Source organism: Blennius ocellaris (assembly GCF_963422515.1).
Source record: "Blennius ocellaris genome assembly, chromosome: 19".
Classification (NCBI taxonomy): domain Eukaryota; kingdom Metazoa; phylum Chordata; class Actinopteri; order Blenniiformes; family Blenniidae; genus Blennius; species Blennius ocellaris.
This window is the reverse complement of record NC_137668.1, coordinates 19,394,088-19,411,176: the sequence shown is the minus strand read 5'-3', so window position 1 is coordinate 19,411,176 and position 17,089 is coordinate 19,394,088. Positions and strand designations below refer to the sequence as shown.

Sequence of the window (17,089 nt, the reverse complement as noted above, 5' to 3'; positions counted from 1 at the left end):
TGGTGAAGTCGTGTTTTAGTTGTTTTTTTTTTTCAGATCTTTTTTTTTTCATCTTGTAACTTCTCCTCTTTCAATATTTCAGCCCAGCTCTGAGCTTCGCCTACCCTCCGACCCCGGTGGCTCTGCATGTGCACCAGCAGTTGATGGGCCGCCAGCCCGGGTTAGTGGGCTCCGCCTTTGGCCACAGCCCTCCCCTCATCCACCCGACGCCGGCCTTTGCCACCCAGCGACCCGTGCCGGGCATCCCCCCGTCTGGTCTCAGCGCCAGCGAGCGCTCCGTCATTTCCAACGACTCCTCACAGGTGAGATCGGCGGCGGCGGCGGCGGCCAGCTTTCTCTGCGATTCATCATCGCTGGGTAATAGATAGCGGCGGCTCAAGCCAGCCTCGGAGGAGCGAGACGCAGCGGAGGAGTGTGGTACAGGCAGGACCCACCCTCCTCGCTCGTCTCTCCTGGGACTTTTCCTCCAACTTGTGTTGTCTCGTGTTTTGTAGCCTGCCGAGCCGCCGGCCCCCGAACGTGCCTGCAGCAAACAACAAGGGGCTTGTTAGCATAGAATCCCACTGCTGACTCCATTAATCACAAGAGAAGGAACAAGGATCTAGAGATGGGATGTTGACATGGATGGATGGATCCGATGGGGCTTTTTCTCTACTTATTCTACCGTTGCTTTATGTGCGGGCCCTTATTTGAAGAAAATATTCACAGTTTATTGGTTGTCCCCCTCCTGCTGTTTCTCATGCCTTCAATGTTATGTTATCACAAATGAGGACCTTGCTCAAATTGGAAATGCCAAAATTGCCTTTTCCTTTTTCTCTGCACACACAGAATATTGCTTTGGGGCCACAGCTGAATATCATAGATTGGCCAAATGTTTTACATGCTGCAAAAATCTTCAGACAACTGGAAAGAAAAAAACAAACATCACAACCAACAAAGCTTTGTTTCCAGTTTTCGTTCATTTAAACTCATCCCAAATCTTGTAATTTTAGCCAGCTTGCTTTGTTATAAAAAAAAAAAAAAAATGTAAACTCCCCTATTGGCTGATTTAAGCCAGGGCTAAATTTGGGTCATCCACTGGTTGAATTGGTTAATGAGTTGGTTTTAATTGCAATGATTAGCAAAGCTAATGGGAGACACTGAATTGCACAGTTTTTCATTAGTCGAACTAAAGCTCTCATCTGAGACTGGATACAGGAATTATTATGGTTCAACCACAGTTGTTATTTTTTTTGTGTGATTAAATAAATGACTGATTGACTTATAAGCATCACATGCATTTTTAATAACCTCATAAAGGATCAAACAAAAAGAAAAATGTCAGGGAATTATAGAAGTGTAATTATCAGTGTAGTGAAAACCAGGCCGTTGGACGTTCGCAGTAATGAAATAAAAGTCGCAAATGCTCACATATTTCCTTTTCTCCGCAGACGAAACCAACAAGTGAATCTGCGGTGAGCAGCACCGGCGACCCGATGCACCACAAACGCTCCAAGATGAAGCCGGAGGAGGAGCTGCCCAGCCCGGGCGCCGTCAGCGTTCAGGTGAGGCTCGCCTACGTTAACCACAGCTTTCTATTTTCCGCTCGCGTTTATTTTAACACCTCTCAGAAATGCCCATAAATGACACATCCTACAGAATATTAAATCTTGTAAGTATTTTGAGATTTATTTTTCTTTTCCAATCAGGCGCCCATAAAACCGCTGGTCACCCGCCAAAGTGGCTGCAACTATTAAAAACCAAAGGAGTGTATTTTCTTGCCTGCTTCTGGCTGTTAAGTTAGAAACTTGATAATAATCCGTTTCTCTCATTCGGAAAGAGAGTTGATATTCAGTTCCAGCAGTGTGCAGTAAAAAGTCTGGGCTCGGCTGTATTTTAGCCCACACCGGCTCCCCGAGCCGCACTCTTGCCATCTAACTGTGACAGTGAAATATGTCTCGGCTAATCGAGCAACCTACAGCAGGAAAAGGGGGTTAGATTCCTCAAATACTCGCCCCGGCCCTGTCGTATAACAACCCTCAAACACAGAGAGGGCCTTTCAGGGCTACATTTCCGCTCTGCACATTGAACCCCCCCCCGCTGCCACACCAGGTCACATTCACTCATGCATTGTGGTCTTGACCTATAGCCAATAACTTCTCACTGCCTCTTTCGTGTGGAAAAAGTATTTTATGGCAGGTTAACATGAGCTGACACTGACAAGTCAAAAGCAGCACATTTTTCTTGAATTGGCTTTCTTGCTTTTCAGGATCATCCTGATGGGATGACGCTGGTGAAGGAGGAAGGGGACAAGGATGAGAGCAAACAGGAGCCAGAGGTGGTTTATGAGACAAACTGTCACTGGGAGAACTGCTGTCGTGAGTTTGACACTCAGGAACAGCTCGTACAGGTGAGTGTCGCGCAAAGGAAGAAGTGCTTGTTTTTAATTACAACTGTGTATGAAATTGCCATATAAGTCAAGTGTTTGGCTGTTTAAGCAGTAAAACAAAACTAAAGTCATGGATGCAGAGGCAGAGCCTTGACAGGCTGCTTATGATCGGTCTTTACTTGAATTATCCATACACACAACATTAAATACAACGTAAATGTGATCTTGCACTTTTTTCTCACATTTACAATTAACATAAATAGTCATTGCCTTCAATTGCACTGTGGGAAAAACGCAATTCTATTGTTTGGCCTTGATTTGTTTTCCAAGTACAGAGATATACTGTTCAAAACCTGCACTTTAAGAATGAATGAATTATTAACTCTGTTTATATAGTAGTAAAAAGTTACAAAACACTTAACATCACTTCACTCAGAGGACAAAGAAGTCACAAAAAACACAGTCGATATTTTAGATGAATTAAAAGTAAGATTATATTATTACAGGTTTCTTTTTTTTTTTTTTTTTAAACAACAACATTAAATCCAACTGGAATCCTGCACTCATTTTCTAGTTGAGCTACAGTGTTTTAATTTAGTTGGAGTCTGGTTTCAAATAGATCAAAATGAAAAAGGTAAATGAATGTCAAAGCAATGCTACTGTGTGACGGCCATATCAACCTTCAATGTGTTCATATGTGGACATTGTGACCTCAACTCGCACCAACTTATCAAACTGAGATCCAGTTTCAATGGAAGACAATCACAAATGCTCCTCAGAAGTAGACCAGAGGCCACGTCACAACAAATAGGATGGAATTCTTAATTATTTGCAGTTTTGTCTTATCAGACCCTGGAGTAGTACAACACAGACATCAGGAGAAAATGATTATCTCGAGATCTCTAGAAATCAAAAGCACTGAGGTTCCACCAGTCCATGCATGAATCTATAGATATCGATAATATCTATAGATAATATTGATACTGATTATCTGTACTGAGAATTTGTTGCCGAGCATTGCGTCAGTTTCTAGGAGCAGCGAAGTGTTCATACCTCACACCAGTTCTGGTTCAACTGTAAGACACAGCTCAAAAAACCCTCACCAAAAACTCTGCTGTATGTCTGTTTGTATGCTGGGATAGTTGTCAGGTTAAGTAGAACTCAACAACACAAACAGCAGCTGTGCCGGTCTGGACAGCGCCTCCTATCAGGCCCCAACTTCTGCCTGCATGCGGCAACAGTGGCAGCCTTCAGTGGAGTCGGAGCTGCGGGCACTGACTGCTGCTGGCCTCCTGATTGGATCCGGGGACGTGGTAATGGGCTCAAAAGCTGCGGAGCGCATCTCCAACAGCTTAATGGTGCAAACTGATTTGGCGGGTTAAAGCCTTCCCAGAGTCAGGGTGTGAGCTTTGTGCGCTACGCTGGACCGGACCCCCTCCAGTCCGTTATCAGAACCCTCACACAACCCGGGAGATGGACGGCGCTCATCATCCCACGCCAGGGGCTTCACTGCAAAGCTAAATATTAATGACATTATGGTCGCCTTTACCACCACCGCTACGGCTACTTACGCTGACACCATTAGCTCCGCTGCACCCTGAAACCCAACTCGACCGTCTGTCAGCAGACTGAAGTGGAGGAAGTGAGAGAATTACACCAATATAAAGGGCGGCGAAGGTAGCGCACATACATGCGCTCGCGAAACACACATCACCGCCACATCTGATAGAAAGATCCTCAGCTCCTCCACAGCTGTCTATTTGCCGTCTTGACATTGCAATCCTCGGCTGCGGTGGTAACCCCTATCTATAATTGATATCCTCAGCACGGAATGGGCTGCCTCCCGTGTTTGAAGGGCTCAGCTCAAAGGTTGAGCATCTTGACAACTTCTTGCCCCTGTTTCAGAGGGCGGGATGAGCTGAGGAGGTGGGAGAGGAGGGCGTGTGTCTGAGGATGCCTTCTTAAATGGAGAGAAATCTTGCTCACATCCTCCCCCTACCGTAGTCACACCAGGTGGCCATCCAAACAAAGCAGCGGCCTCTCATTCCTCCACATACACCGACTGGCTTTAACCTTGCCAAACTGTACTTAGTATTATCAGATTGCCATGTAGACACGCACCAGCACAATCCTTATTAGTTTTCCATTTCTTCGTCTTGCAATTGTTTTTTTTTCTTCTCCTTCTTCTTTCTCTGGCGCTTGACTTTCCGATATTACGTTTCATTTCTCATTTTCTATGCACATGCAGATATGCAGAGAGATGCCAATAAAAGTCTTCGCCTACAGAATCCCTGCCCTCTAATTCAGTAGAGCGGACGGGAAAATGCTCTTATCTCTCCGCACCCCCACCCCCCACAGTAATAGGATAAGTACAGTATTTGGACCACAGTGGCTCTCCTCACACACTGGGAGGGGTTTGGGGACAGGGTGTGGGGGGGATTTCCATACAAGCAAACAATAGAGCGTCCCTTCCCCCTGTACTTGTCTTCTGAAATAGCTTTGGGGGGAAAAAAAAAAATATGATGGAAAAACATTTTTCCTTTGGTTTTAACCCTTTTAACAGCAAGGGTTTAAAAGTTTGAACATGAATTCGTCCCTACTCGTCCTCATAAATCCGGCCACCGTGTTGACAGTTAGTGTCACGGGGGGAAAAAAAATTAAATAAAAAGGTCTCCTTTTGAAGTGGCAAAAGCAACAACTTCACCGATTGCTTTGTGGTTGGCCTAATTTTAGAATTAAGCCTTCACACCACCCTCATCGCTTTCCACCTTGTTCAAAAGCTCTCCTGCCGCGCTCTTGATGCATATTTTTACACTCTCAAACGTGTTTCTCACCATGACACGCCTCGCCGTTCCTTTATCATCTGCGTTTAAGCGCTCTCGGTGCCGCCGATAAGATAAACATCAGATCTGCGCAATTTGGCTCACTTTATCTGGCCTACCCAGTCAGCAAAAGCGAGGCGGGTGTCAATTTTAGTTTGCTGTATTTATTTCATTCATTACATTTCGACTCTCTACACCTCTCCATCTCCCTCTTCACTCAACTCGTCAGTCTTTCACTTCCCCATTTTGTGGGTAAAAAAAACCTCTCCCTCACTCATTTTTCTCTTTCATTTCCCCTCCCTGCCCTCATTCCCCTCGGAGGGAGCACTTTTAAAGATAAGGCCTGGTGGCTTCTTTAATGTCTCTCTTGAAGTAGGCGCTTTTCATTGGAGTTTGTTGCCAGAGATGCCAGCCCAGCACTCCCATAATTCCCTAATATGGCCTCATTCAACAACCTTTTTATTATTTTCCCATTGATCTATTACAGATTCTACATGGTGGAGTCATTTACAAAGGAGCTGTACATTTTTCACTGAGGTTGTATGATGAGAAAAGTGTATGTAAGCCATATTATCTTTAATGTGGTAACGCATTATGGATAAGAGGTGGTTGTAGAAGGGCGAGTGATGAACATGGTTCATACCTTTTAGAAGTAATTTGGTGGTTCATAGATTAATTATAGCTATGTCTCAGGCTTATGTGGTTACAACAGGCTTATGTGGTTTACACAAAACCAACATAATCTTACATAAAAAAAAAACCATATTCAAACCTGATGCCTGCTAATTGTCTTAAAATCACTCAATCTGTATAAGATCCAGTATAAAAATGAATAAGGTCTGATAATGAGGGGTGATGGAATCGCCATTTGTGACTTTAATTTGTTCATTGCATCTGCAATAATTCTTAAGCCTTTTCTCATGTATTGAATATCCATTGAAAGTTTTAAAATCTCCTGTGTCCAGTTATATTTATATATATATATAAAAAAAAAGAAACCCCCTGAAGGCTTGTGTGGCTAAGTTATTTTTGGCTTCTGAACTTTAGTATCTACAATCTGTCCTATTATAGACATTATGGAATACAGACTAGTTTTGGAACATTGACATATTTTATGAGGATTTAAAAAAAAAAATTATGTTTTATGAAGGTGTTTTATGTAGCCGGTGGTCTACGTGTGTGTTGTTGCAGCTCGACGGGCAATTTCTTCCCCCTTGAACGGACCGCTCTGTACCAGGTCCTTCAACATAGGTGGTGCTGTGATGTCCTTGTTCTTACAGGGGGGGCTGGGAGAGCTCCCTGTGTGCAGCTTTGTTGAGCCATGGTGTGTGTGTGTGTGTGTGTGTGTGTGTGTGTGTGTGTGTGTGTGTGTGTGTGTGTGTGTGTGTGTGTGTGTGTGTGTGTGTGTGTGTGCCTCCCCGGTGTTAAAGAGAGATAAACGCAGGCGCAGTATAAAGCCCCCACCACCACCACCCCCACCCCTCTCTGGCTGCTGGCACAGGCCTTTAATTGGTAAAATGCAGATTTTTTTTGATCATGAGAAGGATTAGGCCCCCTTATCTGTCTAGAGTATCTTACTCTAAGATGAAAAGACTGTGCTGAATTACACATGCCAATTCTAGTTCCCTGCCCCCTGCTCGCTCACTCTCATCCTCTCTCCTGCGTTCACTTACTCTGTCTCGGCCTTTCCCCCACCCTCCACCCCTTTCCCGCATTTTAGTTACTCCTTCCCTCCCTTATTTTGCCTATTTTGCACCCCCCCACCACCCTGCTCATCTCTCTTTTTTCCATTCAAAGCACTTCAGCAACTGACATCACAAAAGAGCATATGATTTATTAGGCGATGTTTGATAAAGCTAAACGGTGTTGCAGGTCCCACAGCTTAGTGAAATTGCCTTGTAAACAGGCCGTCCTTTCTTGCACACTCACATTCTAATGCATGAAGGCTACGTCCCAGAGAGGGCTTGATAAGGGGACATGGAGATGGATACTGAAGCGAGCAAATGTGAGCGAACACTCAAAGAAATTATATAATTATGTGTACTGTGTCATGCATGTGGAGATTGGAGGGAATTACTACTGGCATTGAAGTATAGAAACTACTTTCACACATGGGAGAAGAAACCGTTCGGGTGTTTTTTTGTTGTTGGTTTTTTTAGCATTGTAGATGTTCATGGCTGTTTGTGTATAAAGCTAGAAAACAGCACCTGTGTCTGCGAGCGCGCACCCTCTCATACGTCACAAGCGGCTTCAGTGTCCCCTGTGTCCGTGTCCCTCGTGCTCCCTGTCGTGCGACTCCCTCCTAAATCCATCTTAGTGGCGTTTTTACAGTTGTTGGCCGATAAGCTGGCAGGGGGAAGATGAATAACCTGCCGCGCTGCCGCTATCAGCACCTGTTTGTCGATTTAACCAGCCAACGGGACCTGTCTGCTCAGCATGGAGATTATTGATTCAATAAGAATTGCCATTAGATCATGCCATTAGGTTTCGCAGCAACCCCCCCCCACTTTCTCACATGCCCCACCTCGGTGCTGCATGTCCCCCATTCTGTCACCTCAGAGGCTCATGCATCAAACCCGTCAACGACCTCCTTCATTTGTACAAACAGAGAATGTGTATCCATCTGTGTGTGCGTGAGCGAGCGTGTGCGTTGTGTCTTGCCAGCCACCAGCGCGATCCAACACCGCGGCGCTCGCCCATCGCTCTCAGCCAGCGGGATATTGAACGCTGGTCACAACAGACCGATCGCTTGCTACAGGGATTCCCTCACAGGGAGGAGGAAAATGAGAGAGACGGGTCAGGCTTCCTGAACCTCGGACCAAGCTGTGGAGGAGATCAATCTTGGTGGGGGGGGGGGGGGGTTCACCGGTGTCTATGGTCATCCAATCCCCAATCATTTCCCCCAGAATTAGTCTTGTTTTGTCAGTTTAGAATTAAAAAAATGTCACGCAAGAATAATGGAGGTTCTCTGCTGATCTATTATTGTCAATTTTCCTCGTTGCCTTCGCTCCTGCGCTCGGCAGTTACTGTGCTGAGTCATTTGTCGATACTCCTTTAGTTTTCTGACAAAGCAAGGGGCTTGCAGGTCAAGATGTCTTGGGGAAATGATCAAGCGCAGCGCGGTCGCCGTGGCTCTCGGGGTCATGATCTGGCCAGTGGGCAGGCTGCGACGGAGGTACAAAGATGACATTGTCAGGACAGTGCTCTTGCCTCTGGGCTAAAACTGACCCTTACAGCTTTATTTGCTTTGGTGTTGCATCTTTTGTAGCTCAACCATCTTTGGAATGAATGCTCTTCACAAAGCGTCGAAATCCCCAGACATTTATGAGCATTCAAAGTGAACTCTATTTATCTCCCTTCCTTCTAACCGTCACTCTTGATTCTCCCCCTGAAGGTAAAAAGACCCTTTTCTGCTCTTGAGGAAAGTAATAATACTGGTTTCTTTCAGTCGGGATATTGTCGGTCTCTCTGGAGTTAAATTGCCCTCAGAAAGGCACTTCAGAGGCCACCACACACTGTTGTCTCTAAAATTGAGCCAGATGTTGACTTCATCCCCAGAGGGTGGACGTCTACATATTTTTTTTCCCCCCTCTCTGCTTGCTTCCCTCTGTAACATCTACCACTTGCCCCATTTTACCGGACGGTTAGCCGGCGTAAAGGGGACAGAGCAAGAGGAAGGTTGTGCTCACTGATATAACGCTTGGCTGGAGTTGTAAAGCCGTCGCATTTCAGAAGCCTTGACTTTTCCTTCGAATTTTTTTTTTGCCCTCTTTCCTCACCTCTCCCCCTGCCTCCCGTCCGCCGAAGCCCGGGATTGAAAGTTGCCACAGCAGCACAACTGTCAGCACTTGTCATAAAGGGGCATGGGGCCCGACGTGATGCGAAGTGACGGTTTTATTTGAAAATCCTGTTCAGATCGGACACCGAGACTCACAAGTCTGCCATTCTTCGCCCGCCTTTGTGCAGATCTCCACAGAGCGATGGAGCAAAAGGCTTTAGAGGAAGGAAGGAATGGAACGTGCTGAGATAAATGGGAAAATTAAATAGAGAAAGAAGGATATGAAAAGAAATGAAAAACAAGAAAGAGAATGTTTAATTCGCCTCCTGTGCTGCTGCAGAGCAAAAACTCCCTCCAGCTAAACAAGGAATCGGTTTAAAGCAAAAATCACGATGCACATCGACCGTACTTCATTCTCGTGTACAGGAACAGGATAAACATATTATAATGATGCAGCTCCGGTTTTTTGAAATTCTCTCATCTCCTTTTCCAGCACATCAACAATGACCATATCCATGGAGAGAAGAAGGAGTTTGTGTGTCGGTGGGAGGAATGCTCTCGAGAGCAGAAGCCCTTCAAGGCACAGTACATGCTGGTGGTCCACATGCGCAGGCACACAGGGGAGAAACCACACAAGTGCACAGTAAGGATGCTCACATTGGTGCTTGTTGACTACATTTATTTTGCAGGCGAAGATCCAGCGATGTGGTTTGAAGGTGAAGGATGTATGACAGATCCTCCATTTCTGTTTCTTCAGTTTGAGGGCTGCACCAAGGCCTACTCCCGTCTGGAAAACCTGAAGACCCATTTGCGCTCCCATACGGGAGAGAAACCATATGTGTGTGAGCACGAGGGCTGCAATAAGGCCTTTTCCAATGCCTCGGACCGGGCAAAACATCAGAATCGCACACACTCAAACGAGGTACTGACTCCTTCACATGGCCGCTTCCCTGCAGATTTGTCTTTTTTTTCTTTTTTTTTGCTATAACCAGTTTCTCTTCTCTTTTAGAAACCATATGTGTGTAAAATCCCCGGCTGCACCAAACGTTACACAGACCCCAGTTCCTTGCGGAAGCACGTCAAGACGGTACACGGGCCGGAGGCACACGTCACCAAGAAGCAGCGGGGGGATTACCCGCGTCCCCCGCCCCGGGAGCCTGGGGGTAATGGTCAGGGGCGGTCCCCGGGGCAAGTGCCCCTGGGTGGGTACGCGGACCAAAGGGAGTACAACCATGCTACCTCAAAACAGGATGAATGTCTTCAGGTCAAGTCCATCAAGACAGAGAAGCCTATGGTAAGACTTAAATCCAGGTCATGTTTGATTTCTTGTTTATGTGTTTCAGAGAGCTCCTGCTATATCATTCGTATTAACCTTGACCTTTGGATGCATATAGTCCAGGCTTCTGTAGGAATTATTGTTTAACTCTTTATGGTCAGGCCACATTCTGTACCTTGAAGTGCAGGACCAGAATCTTACTCAGCCAGTGCACTTGAATTTACCTTGTAAAAATTGGGTGGGGGAGGAATTCAGACATGTATTTCTATATATGAACTGCACACATAAAAAACATTATTGGGACATCTGATCAGTATCCTTTCAAATGGAAAAAAATATCTGTAATGATTGACATTAGCACTCAGTTGTGTATAGCATGTCAAAAGTTAGCTGCAAAATCCTTTACAGAACTCTAGTGTGAATGATGTGTGGTTTTGGTCATTTTTACACTTTTTAACAGATTGTTTTATCTTTAAATGGCATACAATATTAATGTTCTTCCAACATTAAAAAAATAATTGAACTATGTTTCAGTTTAACCCAGAGGCTAGAGATTTTCAATTTCCAAGCATTTCAATGAGTGGCCCATAAAGGGGACAAGTGCATTTAACCTAAACCTTCTAACGAGTCCATCTTTTCCTCTATTCTATGCTTCGGCATTTCTCTTCTTCTCTTACTAAGGACAGTGGGTAATCAGGTGAGCTAGGTGTCTCTTTGCATTTGTAAAAAAAAATGTCATTGTTCTTTTCTCATTGTTTTCCAATCCTTTGGACATTTTTCCTGATCATCACATCACAACTGCTCAACACTTTCACCCCAAAAATGTGCCACATATCTGTTCCCTCTGTCAGCATCTCTCATCCCTCGCGAGTATTACTGTTTTCATTTCGTTGTGCAGCACTGTGATATCTAGTGGTCCATAGCTACAGCACATTTGAGCAGAACTGCAAGGGCACTGTAAACATGCCCAAAGCTGCCCGGGGCTGTACAGCGCAGCCAAGTTCATCCGCTGGTAAACGGAATGAAGAGCCTTCCAACACGATTGATACTTTAGTGCCAAAAAAAGTCATTTCATTATTCCTCAGTGCCACATAGTTTCAAAAATTCTGTAAACAATATAATTGAGTAATAGCTAGACGAACAAGAGGGAAAAATCGTATTTGTCTCTGTAGTAACAAACAATTCCAAACATATTATTTGCCCTCTGAAGCTTTTGGGCAGGGGCACAGAAGGAGGAACTTGTTCTGCAACAGTCAAAAGTGCTAAAAGCCATAATTACGTCACACAAAACGTTGGAGAACTTGTAGTTGGGGGACATTATTTGTTTATTGTTGCAATGCTTCTTGGTGAACGGACATATCTATGTTCACCATGGGGAAGCCTGTTTAGTTCTTTTTAAAATAATACAGATTCTGAAAGGAATATTCCATTTGCAGTATCTTGTTTTTTTCTCGAACTACAACCACCCAATCCACTGAACAATCACAAGATGATCTGCTTGGCATGAGCAGAGAAGATGTTGATATTTTTTGCAACCCACAAACTCAGCTCAGTTGCTCATCCTACAAATGCAGGAAGTCAATCAGATTTCCAGCAGTAGACCATTAAACAAATGTTCTTGTCTTCTTTGTTACGTTTAATTGCTATATGGTGGCGTGATTGAAATTATATTTCTGATTCATGTCTGTTCATCATTATTTTCATTACAGTGAATACATCCTTTGCATTGCATTGCGTCATTGTCTGTGCTGTGTAACGGTCTATATCTTAACGCATGTGACCCCCTGTAAACTTGTTTATCTGTTTCCTTTCTTCCCTCCGTTTGCCAAATATTTTCTCTCCCTCTCCTTTTGTCACCTGCCGTGTGCCTGCCAGACGTCTCAGCCAAGCCCTGGCGGTCAGTCTACATGCAGCAGTGACCAGTCCCCCATCAGCACCTATCCCAGCAGTGGAGTCCAGCTTGCTGTGAGCGCCGGACGCTCGCCAGGGGAGGGGTTGGAGGAGGACGGGGAGAAAGAGGAAAATGAAGAGGAGGTGGAGGAGGAGTGCGAGGGTGACCACGCCCCCATCATGGACTCCACGGTCTCCACAGCCACCGCAGCCATGCTGACTCTGCAGGCGAGGCGAAGCATTGGCCGCCCACTGCGCTGGATGGAGCACATCAAGATGGAGAGGTTGAAACAGGTGAATGGAGCGCTGCCCAGGCTGGGGCCCCTGTCCCCAACACCACCCCCAAAAGGTCCTGCAGCGCCCAGCATCCTGGGGAAGGGTAAGGGATATCATTTTTTTTTATACTTAAATTTAAGTCCAAAATTCATTGAAGAACATTGGTTGAGTTCACACAAGTGTTTTATCACTTAAACCAACTCTACACACTATTTGCACAGCAAGCACAAACAGATGACAAGAAAGCTATGACTCCATCCTGTCCAGCTAAAGGATTCAGGCACAACAAATGCTTGAAATTCAATGTTCTGCTGGAAAATTGTATCAAGACCATATCAAGCCATTTATCACATCAGAGACAATAGCATGTAATATCATGTTTCATGGCCAAGAACTGCCAGTTGTCCACGTTGACATCTGTTTGAGCATTCTCTCCACACTTATGCTAACCTTGTCTTTCATCCAGTGGGAATAATCTATTCAGTAGACACATGGCCTCCTGAAAAATGCAGGGTTTAAACTAATTTCCTCATTTTTTTTTATTACAATCCCTGTTTTGTTTTTTTTTGTTTTATTTTGGTAATATCCACTGACTTGGGTTCTGCACACCGCTCTGCTGACATGAAAGCATAACAAATGTGTTGAAAATCCTGGTTTTTGATGTTTCTGCCACATCAGTGGAGAAATGACATTCACTTAGTTTCACCTCGATTAAAATCCATTTAGACCTACGCTGTGCCGTTTCTGAAGGTTTGTTTAATTTGTGTGCATCTTAGCATTTTCTTCAGACTCGAGTGCAAAGTGATTTTGCCTTTCACTTCTGCTTCTGCAGATCCCTAATAAGCATTTTGTTGCACAGTAAAATAATCTAAGACACATTTACCATTGAATTAAAAAAGATCAAAACTCCTACACCTGATTTTACTGGTACCCCTTGCAAAAGCAACATTGAAATAACTAATTTTATGTTTTTCTTGCTCTCCTAATTCATGCAAGACCTTTTTTTGATGAATTTTCTCTATACCTCCTACCTCTCCAGGATCCTGTCTGGGCAGGCAATGGGGAGTATCTGTTCCTCAGCCACCTGCTCATGCTGAGCTGAGCAGCACAGAGCTGACGGTGCTCAACTTGCTCCGCGACCGTCGAGATAGCAGTGGGAGCGCCACCAGTTCAGCCTACCTGAGCAGCAGCCGACGCTCCTCGGGCATCTCCCCTTGCTTCTCCAGTCGACGCTCCAGCCAAGCCTCCCAGAACGAGGGGATGACGGCGGCTTCCCACCACCGCCGCCTCCATAACCTCAGCTCCACGGACTCCTACGACCCTATCTCGACTGATGCCTCCCGCCGGTCCAGTGAGGCCAGTCACTACGGAGGAGGGGTCGGAGGTGGTGGAGGGATGCTCTCAGGTGGTGGTTGTGGAAGTCTGGGAGGAGTTGGTATGGGCGGAGGAGGAGGAGGAGGAGGATCACGAGGGATGCTCAATTTAACCCCAGCACAGCACTACCACCTTAAAGCCAAGTATGCCGCAGCAACTGGCGGCCCCCCTCCCACGCCGCTACCTAATATGGAGCGCATGAGCTTGAAGACTCGGATGACCATGATGGATGACGGTGGCAGCAATAACTGTTTGCCACCGCTCGTCAGGCCACCCCGCTACAGTGAAGGCAGCAACGGGTACAGCAGCGGGTATATGGGGCATGCGGGTTACAGGAGAAGGGTTCTCTACCCCGGCGAGGGACCACTGAATGGGAACAGGAGGGCCAGTGATCCCGTGCGGACGCAGGCTCCCGATATTTGCGGTTTGCCCCCGGTGCAACGTTTCAACAGCCTTAATAACCTCCACCCTCTTCCACCCCTGGCACATCATTCTTCACCCGAATCTCGCAATTTCAGCCTCCAAAATTACACGCGCTCAGAGGGCAACCTCCAGAGAGGCCTGCAGCACTCACCATACACTCCCAGCATAGCCGAGCACGCGGCCTTAGAAGCCCTGGCCATGGAGGATGACGGGGTGGCTGGCCTGTTGCTTGGGGATGAAGACATGCTGCCCGACGACCTGGTGCAGTATCTCCACTCCGAGGTGGAGAGTGGCCCCTATATGCACAATGAGGACCAAATAGTTCTTAACCAAAGGGACACCTCCCACCTACCTTTGGAGGAAGTCAATCAAATCCACACCTCAGAGTTTAATATGGCCTTCCCCGGCTCCCAAAATATCCAGCTGCATCAAGTGGAAGACCGGAAGAGTCCCAATAAGCTTCCCATCCAGTGGAATGAAGTGAGCTCTGGGAGTGCTGAACGGTCGCCCCAGAGGGAGCAGAACCATCTCTTACAGTGTGGCCGGTGGTCTACTACAGAGCAAGGCCCCGCGTCTGCACCTTTTGGAAGGTTTGGGAACATGGTGGTCCAGCAGCAAATGTCCGTTGACTTCCAAAGTAGTTGTGCCCATGATAATCAGTCTCAGAGTGCATGTTGTGTCAACCTCGGGGTCAAGTTAGAACCATCCAACAATTCCTGCATGGAGATGAGAGCCCCCAGTCACAACACCTTCAGCAGGCCTAACTTTTCGCAGATAATCGACGGGCCTCTTCCCCAGAGTTTCAAGCAACATGTCTCGAATGGACCTCAGAAACAGAGCCACTTTCAGCAGAATCACAACAGCGGCGCCTCGTGCCAGATTAGTAATAACCCAACCCTGTGTCGGGCGGCCATGGACAGCCTCCCCAGCCTCTCCCAGGGAACACCTCTTCATCACAGTCGACTTGCTCACACTCCTCGCCCACCAGTCAATGGTTACAGGAACTTGGTCCGAGCCCAGCAGTACCTCAGTTCTGAGAGCGCCGGGGAAGTCCAAGCTTGCCCCAATCAGCAGCAACAGCTGCAGAGGAACGGAGACCACTGTTCCCTCGCAAATCAGGTGTCTGGGCTGAAACTAGAGGGAACAGACCATGGATATCTTGAGCAAGGTTTTAGTGATTGTATGTCCTATGAACCAGCAGATAGGAAGGCCTCCTCATTTCCTGCTCTGGAGGATCAATGCTTGCTGGACTCCATGGTGGAGTCTCAGGTGCAAGGTGGCGGCAACAACAGCGGGAACTCAGTGGCTCTTCTTTCCCCCGGTGCAGATCAGGTGACCAGCACCATGGAGGGCAACGTGACGGGGGTACTGGATGAAGGGGTGACTCTGGACTTTGGCGTAATGCTGGAGGATGGCTATGACCAGGGCAGCCTGGTGTCAGGGGTGTTGAGTCCCTCCATCTTTCAGGGTCTGTCCAGGACCTCGTCGCGTCTCACCACCCCGCGAGCATCCGCTACCTTTCACAGCGTGGCTCCTGGCGTCAACAACATGGCCATCGGAGACATGAGTTCCCTCCTCACCACGCTCGCCGAGGAGAGTAAATTCTTGGCTATCATGCAGTAGCGGCCCTCTTTCTGCTTTCTCCTCTGTTTGGTTAAATGAAATTTAAAAAAAGGAAGAGAAAAACTCAGGTGTCATGTGTCAATTATGAAAACTCTCTTGTCGAAACACTAAGTGTCTCCTTGAAAAATTCAGTGCGAGCCAAACCCGTTTATTTTGTAAAGAAAAAAAAAAAATCATCCTGCACAGAAATGGGATGAGTCAAAAATTATGTAAATATAGTTATATTCCTTTTCGGGAATGAAGGCTATTTTTGGAAGCCCGTCTCTTTGTACAACGATGTGGTGGTGAGCTAAAGCTCATTTTATTGAATCAGTATTCTATGTATTGTCACTGTTATTGCTGTAAACCCTGTTGTAAAGAACTAAATGCATGTAATCAACATTGAACACTGTCTATATGAGTACAAGACTAGTCCATGTAAAAAGTAACTCCCACAGGTACAAAACTGTTCTCAGTTCTTGTCATTGGTTTCATAATTTAAAAAACAAAAACAAAAAAAAAAACAATTTTATATACACCATTAGTTTTAATTGTATATTTACATTTGCTGTTGTTTTGTTTGTATGTTACTTTTGTGAAGCTGTAAATGTTTCAGTGCTTCTTCCATCTTTTACCAAGTGGTATTTTTTTTTTTTTTTTTTTTAATCTTTTTATTAAGACACTACCAAGTCCAATAAATAAAGAAAAGGACCAGGCATTCAAATCTTCAGGCACCATCACTGTCATCTACTTGATATCTCTTGATTTAGTTAGACTGGTAAGGTACTCACACTTGTACATAACAGTGTTTTTATATTCTGTTTGTGGTCTGATATTTGACGTTGGATTGCACGGTTGTTGGTGTAAAAAAAAAAGATATTTGGTCCATGATTTGGTGCTTTATGTAAACTTATAAGAATTGATCTGAGTACTTATGGTTTTAAACTGTCTTAATGACCAACTGGTCCACAGCACAAGAGAAGTACACAGTGATGTGTGTTTTATTTCATAGGAAATCATTTGTATTGTTTTTCTCCAAAGCTCTTAAATTCAGAATGTGTGCTGCCATCAAGTATTGCAGTGACTTGGTCAACAGTGTTAGCATTGCCTTGCAGTCGGAAGTGACTGCACACAGAATTGTTGAGTAGTTTACCTTTTATTCATTGTGGCATCCGAGCGATGAGGTACAAAACTGTTTTATTGTTCTTTGGTACTTTTTGTCCTTTTTGTAGCTGTGCATTGACAGTGTTTGGTTGTTCTGAAGAAGTAGAAACTATTTC

At 45.6% G+C, this 17,089-nt stretch overlaps 1 protein-coding gene across 2 annotated transcripts in view; it reads left to right on the top strand.

Annotated features, from left to right (window-relative positions):
* Positions 1 to 15,893, top strand: part of gli3 (GLI family zinc finger 3) — a 97,123-nt gene extending 81,230 nt beyond the window's left edge. For both annotated transcript variants that reach the window (XM_080515084.1, XM_080515083.1), the window contains exons 8-15: positions 83 to 302; positions 1,431 to 1,544; positions 2,249 to 2,389; positions 9,462 to 9,611; positions 9,726 to 9,890; positions 9,978 to 10,262; positions 12,120 to 12,513; positions 13,450 to 15,893. In XM_080515084.1, the coding sequence (XP_080371210.1) occupies positions 83 to 302; positions 1,431 to 1,544; positions 2,249 to 2,389; positions 9,462 to 9,611; positions 9,726 to 9,890; positions 9,978 to 10,262; positions 12,120 to 12,513; positions 13,450 to 15,830 (3,850 nt within the window). In that variant the 3' untranslated portion in view covers positions 15,831 to 15,893. The remainder of the gene's footprint in view (positions 1 to 82; positions 303 to 1,430; positions 1,545 to 2,248; positions 2,390 to 9,461; positions 9,612 to 9,725; positions 9,891 to 9,977; positions 10,263 to 12,119; positions 12,514 to 13,449) is intronic.
* Positions 15,894 to 17,089: the final 1,196 nt, after the last annotated feature.